The 19,524-nt window shown below is 38.5% G+C and overlaps 1 protein-coding gene across 1 annotated transcript in view; it reads right to left on the reverse strand.

The window, feature by feature from the left end:
- Nucleotides 1-4,554: 4,554 nt before the first annotated feature.
- LOC101855688 (ATP-dependent translocase ABCB1) overlaps nt 4,555-19,524 on the reverse strand; it is a gene marked incomplete at its 5' end in the record, with an annotated part of 27,080 nt that continues 12,110 nt past the window's right edge. The window contains 13 exon segments of the mRNA XM_035969229.1: nt 4,555-5,876; nt 7,044-7,190; nt 9,935-10,141; nt 11,652-11,849; nt 12,848-13,010; nt 13,658-13,786; nt 14,216-14,328; nt 14,684-14,756; nt 16,054-16,184; nt 17,084-17,167; nt 17,373-17,450; nt 18,322-18,506; nt 19,194-19,242. Of these exon segments, the coding sequence (XP_035825122.1) occupies nt 5,679-5,876; nt 7,044-7,190; nt 9,935-10,141; nt 11,652-11,849; nt 12,848-13,010; nt 13,658-13,786; nt 14,216-14,328; nt 14,684-14,756; nt 16,054-16,184; nt 17,084-17,167; nt 17,373-17,450; nt 18,322-18,506; nt 19,194-19,242 (1,755 nt within the window).

Here is a 19,524-nt window from a genome sequence, read left to right on the forward strand (position 1 = left end):
AGGGGGGGGGCGATGGGGTGAATAGATATGTAACAGTCACATTCAAAAAGGATATCTATGAATATTGTATGTTCAGTTGACCACCTTCCTTAAAAGATCTCCACTAGTTAACATAGTTTGTGCATTTCCGTATTGATTAAATTTTAGGGAAAGACCCTGTAGCGAGTGACCACCCCAACAAACACAATAAAGAAGAGACCTAACCCTAACGCTGACCCAACCCCTAACCCTACCCTTACCCCTACCCATTCCCTTACCCTTACCCCTACCCCTACCCCTAATCCTACCCCACACCCTAAACCTACCCCAAACCCTAACCCTACTCCTACCCCTACCCCAAATCCTAACCCTAAACCTAACTCTCTATACTACTCAGTTTCATAGTGGTCGCTCGTTACAGAATTCCTCCCAATAATAGCCGGGATTCTCGCTTCTTTTCCTCATTATCCTCTGAGCCTCCTGTCCTAGAAATTTGCTGCGAAAGGTTACAGCATCAACACCAAACAAATTCAAAAACACAATCTGCCATTGAGTTTCATGAAGTACCGGTAACATTGACAATCAAGCTATAGTTTCAACATCTGCATAATATGAAACTGGACTTTATCAAGCAAATTGTGTTCCAATTACAATAGGTCTACTGTAATGTCAAACAGCCTTCAAGGGAGTTAGGTTATTAGATCAACTTAATTGTGAAATTTACCAAAATTGATGTTAGCCATCTGCTTTCTAATCAAAGGTATTTGACACTCCTTTTAATCGCTACAAGCTTCTCGAATTACACACAATCTAACTTTAAAGTTGTCCGGATAACATAAGCCAGAATTCACTTCAACCAAATACGCTTTCAAGAGAGAAACAAATAGAAGTCGACAGTTTTTTCACGTTGACAACTTACAGCACACACACACAACACACCAGCAATAAACACACCTGTTTTCCTTCCGTCCCCGCGATGCTTTCACCCGTTTTCTTTGCACGCACAACATTCAGAGCTCTTGACGCTTCACTGCTCGGTTTTAATTCGAGTCCCGTAAAAGTTTTCGTACTCGAGTATTTTAAACTGTTTCTTTTTCCCCAGACATACGCTTTAGATATAGCGACCGCCTTTGTCTCCTCTGAAATGAGAAATGCTCTACTCTGATCTGATACGAACCAATCGAGTACAAACCGTGTTGTCAAGAATCGAGGAATTCAACTTACCCTAGTGTTGATATTGCACAACCCGATACTTCCACGGCAACACGTGTGTCAGTCGATGAAGCGTGAAGCTAGTGTGTGTGTATGCGTATGGGGCTTGAGGGGGGGGGGTGTTCTCAAACCTCAATAAATTAATTTCAAATCAGCCGACTTTACAACTTGCTGGTAGCCTACTTTAATTCTCTGCCCTGCCTGGCCACAAGTTAGATCATTTAAGATGCGGACTTCGACTCTGCCTGTCAGGGCAAATTTAACCAGGGATTAAAGCAGAGGAGTCGTGTGGGTTGCAGACAAGGTAGTGCATAATTGGAAAGTGAGCAAGTGGGCAATAGGCTTACTAGCTACTATTAAAATTGTAATAAGCGCTTGGCGGGCGCTCTAGTGTGGTCTGTTCTTTCTATTGCTTTCTGCGAGTCTCTCTCTCTCACTCTCTCTCTCTCTCTCTCTCTCTCTCTCTCTCTCTCTCTCCCTCTCTCTCTCCCTCTGTGTGTGTGTGTGTGTGTGTGTGTGTGTGTGTGTGTGTGTGAGAGAGAGAGAGAGAGAGAGAGAAAGAGAGAGATAGAGAGAGATAGAGAGAGATAGAGAGAAGGAGAGCATGTCCAAGTCGCGGGTAGGGTGAAGCGATTCTGAATATCGTTCTGGTCAAAGCAAGAGAAAGTTGGGTGAAATTGGCTGAAATACACAGGCTCTCAAAATTGAGACTAAAACTGACACTAAAGCGTATTACATCACCAGAGGGCATTTCATGAGTTGAAGCGGTATTTTATGATTTATTAATTTTTTACTTCTTGCGAGGCCAGGAACTATTTAATTTACTTTAATGTTCAAGACGGACAATCTAAAAAAAAAATTAACGTTTAACTCATTGTGGCACTATTATAAATTACTGGATCGACTCGCGGGCCACAGTTTTCCCATGCCTGGTTTACATGGTTATAAAATATAAGCCTTGATGGTTATAAACTATTTGACCTGTTCTCAAATTAAAGACGTTGAATCAGGGGTATAGCCATCGGTAACCTTTAACCCTCCATTCGGGGGGGGGGGGGGGTATGTGTGTGTGTGTGTGTGTGTGTGTGTGTGTGTGTGTGTGTGTGTGTGTGTGTGTGTGTGTGTGTGTGTGTGTGTGTGTGTGTGTGTGTGTGCGTGTGTGTGTGTGCATGGATAAAAGAACGAAATTATTATTTTTAAAACTTGAACACTGTTGTATATAATAAACGCCGTTGATCTTTACAAGAAAAGGGAAGAATAAACAAATAAACATTTTTTTCATAATAATCAATTGTTATTGATTTCTTTTATTGCAATAAAGGCACAGAATACTTTAAAACTTAGATACATTTAACAATGGACCGTTCACTTTATCGTGTTCACTATTTCTTGAAACATTCTCGAAAACTGTGTTTCGTTTGCCCTGCATTTTGCATACAGTCTTATATTTTCACTGACCCTAAGATTTTCATGTCTAATATTCTGTACATTTAACGGTTGATTCAAAGCGGGGAACGAAAGCATATTACCTGTTATAAGCTTTTCATAGGCGTATCCACCGTGGATTGGGTTTTTTTTAAAAAAAGTGCTTTAGGCTTGTCAAGTAATCGCTTCTACCGGTGAAAATAAATCTACTATTCAAATAACGCTGAAAAAAATTACTGACCATGACAGTCAGTAGTATGTACAACAACGATTTCATGTGATTACAATTGGTCGAAGGCAAAGTTTTTGGATCCTTATTCAGTTTCTTTAAAAGACAGGAGAATTTTCCTTATAACCAAACAAATATCCACACTATTGAAACCAAACTTCTACAATAGGTAGGGCAATGTCCACTTTAGGTGTAGGTCAAGATTTCTGGAATCCCCCAAATCTGGGTTAGTCCGCTTGTCCTTAAAAGCGACCAATTAGTGTTTTCAGCTTTGACAAAGCTTTCTTTAGAGACACTTTTAATATTAAAATTCCGGGGGTTTAAGAGTACGAAAAAAAAGAGTGCAGAGCGGAGAAATCGTGAGAGCTGATGTAACATCGTCATTGTAGCTGAAACACAGTTCCCTGGAAGTATAAACCATTCTAAATTGTGGACATTCAAGCAAAGTCGTTTCTTACTGTAAACAAAGAGACGAAATCCGTTGGTGAGTGAAGCGAGGAAAGACAGGGAAACGGACAGAATTAGAGCAGCACATGTTTTTGGAGCGTTTTCCTATCGAATCCAAATGCCTGTCTATGGCGGTGGACTCTGCAGAATAGAAATGGAGACCTCAGGATGAAGCCTCCTCTGTTGAATGTTGTTTGTGGTTGAGGCAGCCGTCCCCACAGCTGAGTCCAACTGAGTTTTGAAATTTCATTACTTAATATTTATTTCAAACTGCACACACAATGATGTTCTAATTTCCAACTTGAAATTTCATTAGAAATAAGTTGATTAAATTTTACAAAATAAAATGTTCCACACAAAAAAAAAGAATAGGAAGTATTTCTGTATCAAAGTATTACCCAAAAAGGGAACACGATGTACTCCGTGTAAGTAAAATATAGAAGTACAGGGAGGAGTAAGAATTCCTCGTCTTGCCGCTCCGAAAATCACCACCAAGTCCTGTCTTCTGTCGGGAACCGCAAGTGTCTCACTGGAATTCGAACCTCTGCCTTCAACAAGTTGGACAAGTACATAACCCCTATGCCGTAGCATTCTATGGTTATAGTTACATAAACACGAACATTGAGCAATATTACATACTTTCAAACGGGAAAATGAGAACAAATGAGAATCAGAGAGATTTTTAAAAAGCCACGTGGACGATGATGAGACTGAGTTATAAATTGTAAGAAAAAGATAAACCATACTGGAGGAGTAGTAAATTGGATAATAATAATATTATTTGCGACTCGGTGGGTGGTAATGTTCACCATGCCATCATTTTTCAAAAGCAAATCTTTCTCTTTATTTTACTATTCTTCGTCCAAAAATTTGGAAAAAGAGGAAGGGTGGAGGGGGCATATCTGTTACGTAAGTAAAGGTTACAAAATTGATAATGAGATATTATTAAAGATGGACATTAGATTTTGTCTTACTGCATATAAGAAAACGGACGTAATCGTTTAACAACCTTTGGACAGTGCTTAAAAAGCAGGCTACTCGAACATCTTTCATGATGCCCCAGTCAAAATAATAAATATTTGTTGAATTTTGGTAATGATTACTCGTCCAAATAAGGCCTGGCTGTAGGTGGACCTTCGTCAATATTTTAGGCGCCAGTTCTTGGAAAGACTCTGCAACATGTTTGACGTTAAGAAAATCTGGAACCAGGTGATATTTTCCAACTTATTTGCAAATGACAACAAAGTAAACAACAAGACAGATGTACAAATTTCGGTGTTTATTCAATTTGTTTTTGACAATAACATTTGTAACATAGTATTTCTGAGGTACTTAAGTTTCCAAAATCAAAAAGAAACAGGAACTATCATCATTCATGTTTCTAAGTTATTAGCTTGACACTTGGTGTACAAGGAAACTCATTATTTCTGTATTAGAAACTTTCTATCAAGCCTCATTTTGAGATTTCTGGTGCAGCCCCATAGGGTTACGGTGTTCTTCCTAGCGGATTTCAATAGCCCATCATTTGTTATCATTCGGATTTAGTTCTGTGGATTTTTTGGGGTTTGGTTGTTGTTGTTGTTGTTGTTGTTGTTGTTGTTGTTGTTGTTGTTGTTGTTGTTGTTGTTGTTGTTGTTGTTGTTGTTGTTTTTTTGTTGCTGTTGTTGCTGTTTTCTCACAGCACGCTCAAATTTCAAAATAGCAAGAAAGAAGTCAGGCAGAAGGAACAGTTTTCATAAAAATTTTATGAAGGTAGCTCTATTCATAATTCATTCTTATCTATTATTATGTTTTGGGAAAAATTCTTACACCCCAACCTCTGACCTTTTCTGTACTAATGTTATTTCACCTGTTACACAATGGGGACGGTGTTTATATAATTCTTCGTATTCTGAAAAGGTATTTGGATGAAACATTTTCATTTACAGCATTTTAAATGAAAGCTGTGGAATCTGAACATTCTTTGTGTCAAATTGATAAAACACGATTCTAAAATAGTATTGATATTTTGCGTCACTAATGATGCGGGTTGTGTATTTTCTACAAATATTCCATTCCGGTAAACTAAACCAGAACTTTAAAAAAAAATGGTTAGAGTTACATAATCGAAGCACTGGACTATAAAGCGTTGTTATTATGACTACGATGATTCGTTCTAAGGAGATTAGCAGCTTTTGCAGAGAAGAATGGTTAATAGTAAATTGAAACATCCGTGGGCTGTCTTCAACAACTTAACTTTAATACAAAGACAGCACAGATCAGAACTTATTTGAAGTCCCTCAGTCCCTGAGGTCTGTAACAAATAATGTTTGGAAAGAGATAAACAAACTGTTTGACTCCTAACGATATAGAGCGAAGCCGTGAGTGTTTTAAAAAGTGCATGCATTTATTTTTTGCTTTGGGTACTTCGTAGTCTGTAGTAAAGCCCTTTGAGTGCCATCAGCTGATGATGGTTGCCCTGCTCCATGACCCTTCCGGCCTCAATCACAGCTATCTTGTCTGCGTCTTTGATGGTGCTCAGCCGGTGGGCAATTGTGATGCACGTACGTCCTGCACGCGCTTTATCTAAGGCTTCTTGTACAATCTGGGGACATATTTTTTTGAAAATAAAAATATGTTCTCAGAGACAACCACACCAATTCGGATAAGAGATCTTTCACATTCTATTGAACACAGTTTTGATTGGTCGATATAAAAGTTTGCTTTCCTTGCCGTCCTGAGCCATGTTTCTTTCTGTTAAAATTAATTAATTAATTAATTAAACATACATGAAAGAAAAAAACGGGCCGGGGGGGGGGGGGAATTAAATTCTTCGCTATCTATTTTGTACAGCAAGATATTTCAAGAGCTTTCTATATCCTTTGTTTTACTTTGCACTTTGAGTGCTATTCACCGTCAGTTCTGTCTCAATTGGTCAAAAAAAGTCAGGGTTGAAATTTTTGCTGTTAAATGTCCCCACATTTAATATCCTCGGTCAAACGGCAACTCATGTTCTTGCTCTGAATATGATAATGTTTTGTCCGAGTTTCAGGAGGCAATACACAAACCTCCAGATCGAATTTACAATCTCCAGCTCCCTATTGGGATAACGGCAAGACATTCAAAGTACAGCTTGTCCGTTTGTTTGTTGATTCTCTTGTGCTTGCCTTGGATATTTATTTTTTTATTTTTTTTATCTTCAGAAATCTTTGTCGTGATCTTCTAGACTTCTTGTACGGTTTTTCTTTCTTTCTTTTTACACCTATTATGTAGCGTTCAAAATAATGTATTGTTGGGTTTTACAACTGACTAGACTATAAAAATAGCAATACAACAAAAAAATGAAGACAAAAGTTATGGAGGATTGTTGACACTCAGCACAAGGCGAGGTGTCACTCTGTATCTTTGGGGGTGTGTGTAGTGTTGAACGCTGTAATAATACAGCGGGGCTCATTTTGACGACGGGCTGCTATACAGCCTTACAGACTGACTGTAGCTACACACTTGAATACCATAAGAAGATGACTTCATCGTATGGTTCACGTATTAATCGTTTTTAGTGTGACAGTATTTCCCACTCACGTGATCTGACTGAGAACACAGAGCTAGGCTTGTAAAATAGCATACATGGAGTGAAATTCAGCCTAACCCTAACCCTCATTAGATCAAAGAGTGAACCGCAAAAGAGAAAAGGCAGGCCAGAGAAACATCGCTATACTTCTCAACCTTAATGGTATATTATGTCATGAGAGTTTGTTATTTATGAGTGTACCTTCTCGCTGTCTGTGTCCAGCGCTGACGTGGCCTCATCAAGTAACAAGATCTTGGGGTTTCTGACCAAGGCTCTGGCGATGGCAATTCTTTGTTTCTGGCCTCCACTGAGTTGCGTGCCCTTTGATCCGACGTTTGTGTTGTAACCCTGTGTGAGGATAAATGAATTCATTTAACCGGTGCGGGCGAAGAGATGCAATGATAGATATGTAGAAATCGCAGAAGTGTGAGTCACATTCTTATGATCTAAACCTTGCCAAATCGATGTTTTACAGATCACCGTGAATCAAGCTTGTGAAACAAATACATGTAGCTGGATAAGACAGCTGAAGCAGTTTCTGGGTTACTGGGCATGGATTTGGAGAGATTTCAGACGACTGATCATGGTGTTTTTCCCGCTAATTCATCGTATTTGTCATATAATTCGATAATCTTGGTTGACATACATTAAATTTGTTTGTTTTGTTTGTTTTTGTAAAGTGCTTTACGGCGCTCGCAACTGCATAAGGTCATATGAGCGCGCGGGACACGCCTAATATTTTCAGTTGGTAGGGAATTTTGAATTTTGCTCGAGTGGCAGCCGAAGCCTACTCTTATCGACTTTAGACCACCAAGGGATCTTTAACGTGCGCAAATTGCACATGGGTCCTCCGAGATTCTTCGCCCTTGTCCGAGAAGGCTAGGTGTAGATCTTTTCTACCAGAAGATCAGGGGTGTGGCAGAAAGACAGCAGTAAGGAGGAGCCAAGGAGTAGCAGTAGAAAGGCTGCAGAAAGGGTCAGGAGCCCAGAGGAGGAGGCAAAGGAGGTGAGGGGGTGGGGGCAGAAAATGGAAAGAAAGCAGACAACAGAACATTGCTAGAGAGCAGGAAAGGAGGTGAAAGGAGACAATTTTAGAGAAGAAAATTTTTCGGTTGCTACCCGGATTCGAACCCGGGGCCTTTGAATGAGAGGCCAACACCTTAACCTCTAGGCCACGAGAGCCCCCGCAAACATTTAAATCAACATGGCTGCGTGGGTCTGAGGCTGTATACTTGAGATACATACTGACCTTCAGCTACGTTAGGGTATTGGGTTTTGTCACAGGCTAATTAAGCTTTAATCAGAAACACAAATTAAGGTCAAAGGGTGAAAATATGAAAATGTGTGTTTTGTGTACTAGTTAAGCTGGAGCGTTCTATACTTTTGCGAATTGAAAGCATACTTTTTGCCAGAACGTCATATACAGGATGTTAAAAAAAAAAACAACTTTACAACTTTTTTTCTAAATATCTCGCGCAAATGTTGTTCTAGAAAGATGAAATTTGGAACAGATAAACTTCATTCAAAAGGAAGTAGTTTGACATAACATTTATACAGAAGAAACTTATTTTCAGAACGGAAAAAGCATAAGGGAAAAACACCCATAAACGCCAAATGCGCCAATTAAAAAAAAGACACTCTCGCAAAGAAAGTCAAGAGACGATTAATTTGATTTTTGTCTTCTTTTTGTTTATAACATTTAATTGTTCCAACCTTGTGACATAAACAATATTTAACTTCTCTTAGGAAGTTTAAGAACTAACATTTTTGTTTTGGAATTTTAAAAACAAATGCTCCACATGTCCTCCTTTGGACTCCAAACATCTTTTAACGCGTCGTTTGAAATGCTCGATGACGGCCAAACACAGTTCCCGCGGAATGTTTCTCACTTCATCACGGATTGCTTGTTTCATAATTTCAATGTTTTCAAACTGGTTTTGAAATATCCTGTCCTTCATTTAGCCCCCACAAGAAAAGTCTAAAGGATTCAGGTCAGGAGAATGTGGAGCCCAAATGTGTTCACTTCTGCGACTGATCACATGATCTCCAAAGTGGTCAGCTAGCCATGTCATTGATCTGACAAAAACGTGTGGATTCATGCCGGAATCACTGGTCTTGGCGATCTAAGTGCCGGTGTCTCCCCAGATCCGTCCAGAATTTCTTCAGCACCTCGATATATCGGTCTGCGTTCACAGTTGCAACATGTCCGTCTGCGTCTTCAAAAAAAAAAAGGACCCATCAAACCATTAGCACTTAAAGCCACCCACACAGTACACCTTTCTGAAGGACAGGATACTTCAAAACCAGTTTGAAAACATTGAAATTATGAAACAAGCAATCCGTGATGAAGTGATAAATATTCCGCGGGAACTGTGTTTGGCTGTCATCGAGCATTTCAAACGACGCTTTAAAAGATGTTTGGAGTCCAAAGGAGGACATGTGGAGCATTTGTTTTAGAAATTCCAGAACAAAAATATTAGTTCTTTAACTCTCTTAGAGAAGTTAAATATTGTTTTATGTCACAAGGTTGGAACAATTAAATGTTATAGAGAAATAGAAGACAAAAATCAAATCAATCGTCTCATGTCTTTCCTTGAGAGAGTGGCATTTTTTTAAAAAGTGGCGCATATTGCGTTTTTGTGTGTTTTTTCCGTTATGCTTTTTCCGTTCTGAAAATAAGTTTCTTGGTTTGAATTTTATGTCAAACAAATTCCTTTTGAATGAAGTTTATCTGTTTCAAATTTCATCTTTCGAGAACAACATTTGCGCGAGATATTTTGAAAAAAGTTGTAACGTTGTTGTTGTTTTTTTATCATTCTGTATTTAGAAAACATTTCTTTCCCTGTACCTATTCCAAGAAGCTAAAAACGAATCAAGCCTTTTAGGTGACTTGGAGGTCCAACATGTTGCCTTTTCTTAAACTTAAAAATAATCAAAGACTTATCCTTCTAATGGAAGTAAGATTTATGTGGATGCTCCTAGCCTTTACTCGGCTAAAATTTGACAAAGGTTTAGATTAGGGTGCTTATAAAATTAGATGCATATCATCACGAGTCTCTGCCCTCACATTTATTGCGCTTTCATCAACTTACTTGTGGCAAAGCCTCTATAAAGTTGTGTATATTGGCTTCCCGGGCGGCTCGTATGATTTCGTCCATGGAGACCTTCCTGGAGTTGTCACCGTATGCGATATTCTCCTCTATAGAGGTGTCAAACAGGATGGGTTCTTGTGAGACCAGGCCAATCTGTCTTCGCAGCCACTGCACGTTTAATTCTTTGACATTGTGCTTATCCAGAAACTGTGGGATACAATTGAGACATACGACATTTACTCTCTACATCAATCACTTATCCAAACTCACGGACGTGCTTTGCAGTTAAGGCATTAGGCCAAACATTTTAAAATCATGAATGCTCTCCATGGTTGCAGTTGAAAAAAATCTCTAAAGAAAGTAGGTTGCCCCTCCATTCTATACAAGCCCTGAAGAGCAGGTATGTGAATGTAATTTATGGTTCAACATTATTTACCAACTTAGATGAACTTGTCCATCGTGCTGAAAATTGTATTGCCTTAGTGAAAAACTGGATGAACAAAAATAAATTGATGCTAAATGATAATAAAACACAAGTCATTCTGGCAGGCAGTGCAAAGTCTGTTAAAGAGGTTGACCATGATCACATTAAAATTGGTGATGCAAAAATTTTATTTTCAAGAAAAGTTCAGAATCTTGGCATCTATTTTGATTCTAGTTTGTCAATGTCGGCTGAGATAAATCATCTGATCAGTTGCATGTATTTAGAAATAAGAAAAATTAGTAAAATACGTCATCTGATCAATACCAAGTATACTGCTTTACTAGTAACTAGCTTAATTTTATCAAAACTCGATTATTGTAACTCCTTGTTATCAGGAATACCACTGGAGAAAGTTAAAAGACTTCAAACTGTCCAAAACAATGCAGCACGTTTAGTTTTACGGAAAAGAAAGCGAGACTCTGCTAAACCTCTTTTACGAACTTTGCATTGGCTTCCTGTTGAGAAAAGGATTGTGTACAAGTTGGCCACCATATGTCACAAATGTTTGAATGATAATGCACCATCATATTTATCAAATCTGTTAAGACTGTACATTCCAACTCGCAGTTTAAGATCATCAGCTGACAAAAAGAAATTTATTTTACCATCTATGAAACTTAAAACAATGGGTGAAAGGGCATTTGAATACCAAGGCCCCAAGATCTGGAATGCTTTACCAAGTACGTTGAGAGAAATCAAATCTTTTGATTCATTCAAATGTCAGCTGAAGTCGTTTCTGTTTTTAAATTAATAAGATGAATATTTGGAATAATTTTCTTTAGTCAGAACACAACGTTTCATGTTACTGTTGTATGTTGTACTGTATTGTAAAGCGCTCAGAGCCTGTGTACTTTATTCGGGGTTGAGCGCTATATAAATGTCATTTATTATTATTATTATTAAAGATAATCTGAATTACATGCTACGAAGCAATACTCTAAGGTGAACTATTAAATCACAGAAAATTATTGAATGCTCTTCTTTCAACAACATTTAAAGAGTTGATGCATTTCTCTATTTCTTGGTTTTAATCTGCTATTAGAAAGTCACGACTTACAATGACAATTTCAAAGCAAAAGATTCACAACTTTTAATTTCCTTTTTGGATATGCTTAGACATTTTTAAAATCTCTTCTGCTTCTCGATCAAGAGGGGACTCATTTGTGAATTTTAGAAAATGAAATCCCGAAAAGACATAATTTGTAGAAATAGATCTATACATTTTTCGCCTACCACAGTTCCCGCTTCTAAGTCATAAAATCTCTCCATCAGGTGAATAGCAGTGCTTTTGCCACAGCCGCTCTCGCCGACCAAGGCCAAGGTCTGTCCTGGTTGTACACTGAGGTCAAGGCCATTTAGGATTGTTACTTCCGGTCGTGTTGGATAGCGGAATTGCGCGTGAGAGAAGCGTACAACACTGCTGAAGGAACCCTGAAGTAGAGAGGTAAAACATGAGCCAAATTGATGTCAGGACTAAGACCAAGAAGGGGAAAAAATAAAATTGAGGAAAATGTTTGTGTCTGCACTTGTATTTGTGTGTATTGTGTATTTCTGTGTTTATACGGGTGTTTTTGAGTGGAGGGCATAGGTGAGGAGTTGGAATAAGATGAACATTGTGTGATTCGTGTGCATATATGAGGGTGGGGGGTACGTATGTGTGTTTTTGTGCGTGTGTGTGTGTGTGTTTCTGTGTGGGTGTGATATATATATTTTTATATATATATATATATATATATATATATATATATATATATAGAGAGAGAGAGAGAGAGAGAGAGAGAGAGAGAGAGAGAGAGAGAGAGAGAGAGACAGACAGACAGACAGACAGACAGACAGACAGACAGACAGACAGACAGACAGACAGACAGACAGACAGACAGACAGACAGACAGACAGACAGACAGACAGACAGACAGACAGAGAGAAAGAGAGAGAGAGAGAGAGAGAGAGAGAGAGAGAGAGAGAGAGATCTTTTTAAATAGCACAACTGCATTGTCTAGATGTACTTTTGTGAATCAAAATGACAGTGTTGTGGAGGAATACTGGCGTTATACAATTGCAAGATCATCTTCGATTTTGTATCAACAATATTACAAACCACAGCTTGCTTGCTTTGTAATGCTTTTGAAACTTACAACATGCTTTCCAAAGTGGAATATAAATTAATAAAGCTTCTGTTTTTCTCCCTGAGTGCACAGTCCTCCAAATCTTAATTTAACAATGATGTGCACGTCTAAAGGGTATTCATCTCACTGTCATGTGCTTCCTGTGTTTACCAAAGAATAAAGTATATTATTTTCTTTTCTCCTTTGTTCCCATTTTCATGCTCTACTACTGGGCCACGATTTCCGCCTGTGTCTAGTGAGGTAACGTGACGAAACCAAATTGCAAAAGAGACAATATTCACAACGAGTAAACGCTTCTAATACCTCTGCTGGTTTCTCTCCATCGTCGGAGTACGGATTTATAGATGTCTGATAGTCTGCCAAGCCGAAGATCCTTCCTGCTGCCCTTCTAGCTCTTGACGCATCTGGCGCAAACGCCACGCTCCGACCCAGCTGCATGGCACCCATGACAATGCAGGTGAAAACTCTGTTTTGAGGAAAAGAACAAAGTTTCTTAATTTTACTTGAATCGGCTACGGCATGAATTAAAACAGAAAGACACTGGAGAGGGGGGGGGCAAGAGAACTGAAAAGAAACGGAGTACTCTGATGAGGAAGATCTGGTTTATTTGTAAGGACCTACCAACTTCTTTCAGTATTGTAAATTATAAAAGTGGCGAGACTTCCGAATATAAAGTCAGTTTACAGAAGGAACAACCCACGTGCATAGAGATTTGAAGACTCCTCAAATAACTCAATTTGCGTAATTTATTTTTCAGTTCGAATAAAACTTTTTAGAATCAAAATGCTCATGCCATACAGGTATTGCCCAGTGATGACGATGGTATTTTATGTTCAGTGTACGCTGATGATCTAAGACTTTTTGACGACAACATCAGAGATTTACAAAAGAAAATAACAATGTTACGTGATTTGTGAGAGATGACCAAGTTAGTTACCTTTAAATATATAAACATCTTTTGGACACCCTGTACTTTCGTTTACCTGCAGGACCTTATTCGTTGGCTGTTTAAAAAGTATAATAAATGTCACTCTGTGTTTTCTTATGTTAAAACGTTCGAGTCTTGTCTTGCACAATAATTGATTGTAAATATCGTTTCAGTCTTAGTCTCACTTGAATATGTCGTAGTAATCGATGTCATCATCTTCCAGCAGCTGTGCACCGTAGTAGAAACAAACGGAAAATGTCAGGTAGTAGACCCCTTGGGAGACTCCAAAGGCAAAACTAGCCCGAAGAGAGTTTCTGGAATGAAAAACATAATCAAGTCGGTCATGTGGAGGGTTTTTCCGGCCATGTGTCATACTTCTTTGTTTGCTTTTATTCTTTTTGTTTGGCTACAATATAATATGAACATAAATGTATAAATATACGCACATACATACATGTAGCCTACATACTCGCACACACACACGCACACACACACACACACACACACATACACACACAGACACACACACACACACACACACACACACACACACACACACACACATACATATTATATAATATGTAGGTACGTAGATAGATAGATAGATAGATAGATAGATAGATAGATAGATAGATAGATAGATAGATGTGCGTGTGCGTGCGTGCAATTGTTTAGGTTTGTATATTTCTGTGTGAATGTGCGCAAAGCACAAATAATGATTATCAATTAATCAGGATACCAACTTGATATTGGTCTTGTAAGGACCCCAGAGACTTTGGCTGAATTGGTTGTAGAGCGTGTCCTCTAACGTTAATGAAGCAACGGTTTTCACGTTGTCGATGCTTGCCATGGCGTTCTGGAAAATACGCACAAGTAAATATATATAATCGAACACAATACCTTGACAAGCAATCCTTTCCTTGTACATTCAGAATACTTGCATACATGCACTCTTTCATAATAATATCAATAATACTTTTAATAATTTGCAACCAAATACCAATTGAAGGGGTATTGATATGTCTTTCTCCATAGTAATGATTTGTACAGCATGGATTGCATAAGACAACACCTGCTCTGGTTCTAACATCCATTAAAGGAGCAAGTTGAGCCTTAATGCATTGAAAGCGAAAATCGACAACTGAAACAACCCAATAATAATTTGGATAAAACTATGTCATCAGTACCTTCACTTCTAACAAACTCCTTACCTTGCTTGCATCTTCCATGGCTATTTTATTCTCGTTTGCAGCGCCACTGATATACTTCACCGTTAACATACCGCTGTAAATTTGTAAAGGAGCATTGTTAGTTTATTCATTGGATGCTAAAGCATGGTAATGATAGTGATGATTTAAGATTCTAAATCGAACCAATTACGTTAGTAAAAGGTGGACTTTGGAGCAGCCCCAAAATTTGATCTGAGCTTTTACAAGCAGTTTAAGGGAAAACGTATTATCAAGAAAGTGTCATTAGAGAACATTTCGAAGATAAAGAGTTTGTTAACGTATAAAACTAGGAACAGTCTTAAACATGCCACGTTGTTTTTAAAAGTATATTAAAATAATAATTGAATATACTTTTGCAAGTATAGGGGAGAACTTGGACTGGACAAATATCATGTTAATTTTATATGACGAAAATATGACAAGAGTACACGCAGACAAACGCCAGGTTAATGAAAACCTTGAGTTCTCTTTACTATTCAACACACTTTAGTTTATGCTGTTTTCAGAGGAAGCTTCCTTTTTATTGTTTGAAATAGACGTAATAGGGCCTACCAAATATGATGAAGTGGGTCTCTCAGATATAAGTTGGCTTCGGCTTGAAGTGTTATAGTTCTGCTGTTCAATTATTTGATCGGTTTTCTATTGTGCTCTCTATGTTCTTTTATTTGGTCGATTTTATTTTCTTTTTTTTTAGGTGGGGGTGGGTAGGTTTATTGTTGTTGTCTGTTTGTTTGTTTTGCTGTTGTTGATTTCGGCCGGGGGGCGGGGGATTTTTCAGGGGGGGGGGTGTTTTTTGTGGGGGGGGGGTGGAGGAGGGGGGTTGTTTTGTAGTTTGAATTAGATATACACTTAATGATATGAATATGGTGCTTTGGATATTTCTTTGATTCAAAGACATGGTTTTTATCTATGCAAGATTCGTATACATGATCACGTTATGTCCTCCAAGCCACTTTAATACCACGGCACCTCTCGCAGTCCATCTACAATATTATATTCCGGGTACATAATATACTTCTAAGTGGTGCTCTGGGAATTACTAGTGAACGGAGAAAAACAATTCAAAGCTTAGGCCTACTCTCTGCTCGCAAAACGTGACCCCTTTAGCTGCTATATGAGCCTCTAAGCAGTTTGTGGATTTATTTGTTTGTTTGGAAGTTCGTGGGAAGGCAGGGGGGGGGGGGGGTTAGTGTATGATTCAGACAGAAAATGTAACGGTTGTCGTTCAATTCTTAAATATTCCGACTCTCTGTGGTTTCATAAGGCTTAACGGCACTTTCTTAGCAGAGGGGTTTTTTTGGGGGGGAGACGTGGATGTACTTGCAAACAGCACCGTGCTTGGGGATACTTACGAGACGACCAGCACGGGAACAAACCCGACAAGAGCCAGAGCCAGCTGCCAACTGTAGATGAGACTGATGACCAAGCCAACTCCGAGGTTGCCCAAAGTCAAGAACGCACAGCCAACCAGTGTCTTCAGAGTCTGCAGAATAATTTAAAGCGTGCACGGCTGCTTATTATTTTGTATGAGTTTAACTTGACAAAGTGGTCAGGTCGAATGAGAAAGCATAAAGTCAGCTTTTAGGTTTCATTTTATTCCAACCAGAACCTTAGTCGTCAGATCGGCTCGAAAGAAAGTAGAAATAAAGATGTAAGTACTGAGAAACAGGAACGAGAACGTTTGTTCATTGCGAGCCTATTCTAAAATGTTGCTTAGGACGCATCTCCGCAAGATATACAAAAAGCATCACGTTTTTGTTCTTTGTTCTGATCGAGGTTTAAGTCATTATTCAAGGTGATGGTGTGCGATGGTGATAGTAGACACGGGCAAGATGTGCGCTCCTACTGTTGTTACATGTCGTATTAGCTGACGGATGTAGTGATGCCGATGATGACGACGACGAGACGACGACAGCGTTGATGTTGATGATGATGATGATGATGATGATGATGATGATGATGATGATGATGATGATGGTGATGATGATGATAATAACGATGATGATGATGATGATCCCTTGGCCTGGCACCCACTTAGTCACTTCCGTCTAGCCTGTAACCACACGTAACCCTAAGACCCACTTTGTTAGGCCCATTTCCCTGTTAGTATACAGCGCTCATTTAGTTTTTCTCTCAGTTGCTCCTGAGGAAGCCCACGAGGCGAAACGTTGAGCTACTAAACAAATTTAAACGTTCTATATTGTTATTTTATTTTGTCTAAAATTTAAACAAGACTCTCCCTCCTACTCTGTTTACCAAACAATAATGATGATGATGATGATGATGATGATGATGATGATGATGATGATGATGATGATGATGATGATGATGATGATGATGATGATGGTAATTTATTTGTCCAAGACGTATAATTCAACAAACCCCTTGAACAACAGAAGCGTCCTCTGAAAGCTGCAAACTAAGAGCTCCTGTTTCGTGACGTTTGTCATCAAAGAAAGCCATATTCTGAAAGTAGACAAAACACGAAAGCTAAGGTGAGAGATCCAAAATAATTTGTTTCTAACATAAAAGATATCTTTTTATTTTATTTTTTGTTTGTTTATATTTATTTTAGTTTCAACTAGAATTTTTTTTTAAAGAAGAGGTCACACAACAGGAAGAAACAACTCATTCATTTAAAATAAATAAATAAATAAATAATGTCTTTTACCTGACCGATGATACTCCTGAACAGGAGATCCCTCACCCGCATGGTAAGAGCTTCGCCTGACAAACCAAACATGTACTCCTGCGATCAAAATAATAAGAAAATGTTACGGCAAATAATAATATTTTTACTGAAACAGCTTATGTGAACATGCATAAATCGAATCGTTCATTGTAATCTGATCTTCCTGACTAAAACATGTCAGTGTTACACTTTGAAAGCAAATAAATATCGACAATCAAATTCATTTTTCACGCGTAAGTATTTCAAAGATATCATTTTTCTGATCAAAGGGATTATCTCCTTAAAATATAAATACACACTAAAAGTGTTACTCACCATGTGAGCTTATTTGAAATGCATTTTAAAACAAGAACGGTAACTACACTTAAGAGATGAGCTGTGAGATCAGATAAACTTACTTGGATTAAGCTCTGAATAGATTAGACGTACAGAGTAAATTCTTAGCGAGGAACGATGTGGCCATTTAGAGCTTTAAACAGTGGGATCACGTCACAAATCAAATATTATTATGTAAGCGTCAAAAGTCTTCAATCTGGTGCCAAAATCTTGATATTTCAAACCAGAACATAAAAAAGAAAGCAGAACATCTTTTAATTTAAAAAACCCCAAACAATCTTCAATCCCTACGAAAAAAGACACACAGCTATGTCTGGATACTTATTCTCACCCCATAAACACTTGGACGGTCACGTCACCAGGGCATGTGATGTAGATGTTAGGCTATTTGCTGTTGCACACAGAAGATTAGAGTTCGATTCCCGGGTGGTTAGAATTTTTATCAAGTATCTCGGTCCTTCTGCTGGGGTGTTTTATCCTTCTCAGCCTGGGTTTGGAAGTTCACCTACCATGGTCTAATACGTTTCGGTCGGGTGTAAAAATTCCTACATTATTTTTAAAAAAATTGAAACTTTGAAAGTCATGTCCGTACCTGACCCAAGTAGGCAAAGAAAGAGACGACCGCGATACACACGCTGTAGATACAGCAGTCTCGGATTGTGTCTTTCTGTTCACTGTCTGTGTCCTCCGAAAGCGCCTGAAGGGGAGAGCATCGTGAGTGAAAACACAGGAGATAGTCTTTGGTGAAACTGGTTAAATTGTATGGGTTTAACGCCCCTATCAACACTATTAGGTTATTTAAGGGGCAGGACCTCTTAGTTTAACGTCCGTCTACGATAGGACCGAGCCAAGTGGAAAGTTCCTGTAAAGTGTCTTGCCAAAGGACACAACGTCGGACCGAGCTGAGGCTCGAACCCCCGAACCCGCAATCTCACGATTACGAGTCCGGTAGCCTAACTACTAGGCTACAGACACCACAGATAGTCTTTATTAGTGGGTCTATAAAAAGAGATTTCATAATTGGGGGGTATCAGAAATGTTCCTCTGATTGTAACCACTTTTAACTCAAGCAGGCTATAAGCAATTTGGGTTTGTTATTGCGTGCTGTAAATCAGGGAGTCAGAAAAAGAGAAAAGGAGATAGTAAGAGAGAAAAACCCAACAAAAACATAAAGAGAAAGAGAGAGAGAAAGAAAGAGAGAGAGAGAGAGAGAGAGAGAGAGAGAGAGAGGAGAGAGAGAGGGCGGGGGGTTGTGCTTGTAGTTTGGTATGTTAAGTGTGCGTGAAAGAGTCTGAGGGGGAGTTTGTTAGTGTGTTTGTAAGTGTGTTTGCATGTGTGGTTGGATAATATGTGTATAGATCTTTATGAAATCCGGGTAAGTGTAAAGATATCCCCGTGAACAGAATATGTTTGTCCTAATATTTAAAAAATGATGTTTTAAAAGTGCAGTTTCTGTATCTGTACATAGCATCGATTGCGTGGGATCAAGACATATTTGGACAAAATTCCAACCCTAAAAGTTGACAAAAAACACAAGAGAAAAAACAAAATAAATCTAGATCTAGATACAGTTGTCAAACCAACGAATGTTTTTGTTTTGTCGTCCTGTAAAATAATTCGTTCTGGGCTGCAATTCATTCTGTGATCTATGTGTGTATTTATAGAGCACATCAGTACATTCTGTGATCTATGTGTGTATTTATAGAACACATCAGTACATTCTGTGATCTATGTGTGTATTTATAGAACACATCAGTACATTCTGTGATCTATGTGTGTATTTATAGAACACATC

Source organism: Aplysia californica, unplaced genomic scaffold (assembly GCF_000002075.1).
Source record: "Aplysia californica isolate F4 #8 unplaced genomic scaffold, AplCal3.0 scaffold00006, whole genome shotgun sequence".
NCBI lineage: Eukaryota > Metazoa > Mollusca > Gastropoda > Aplysiida > Aplysiidae > Aplysia > Aplysia californica.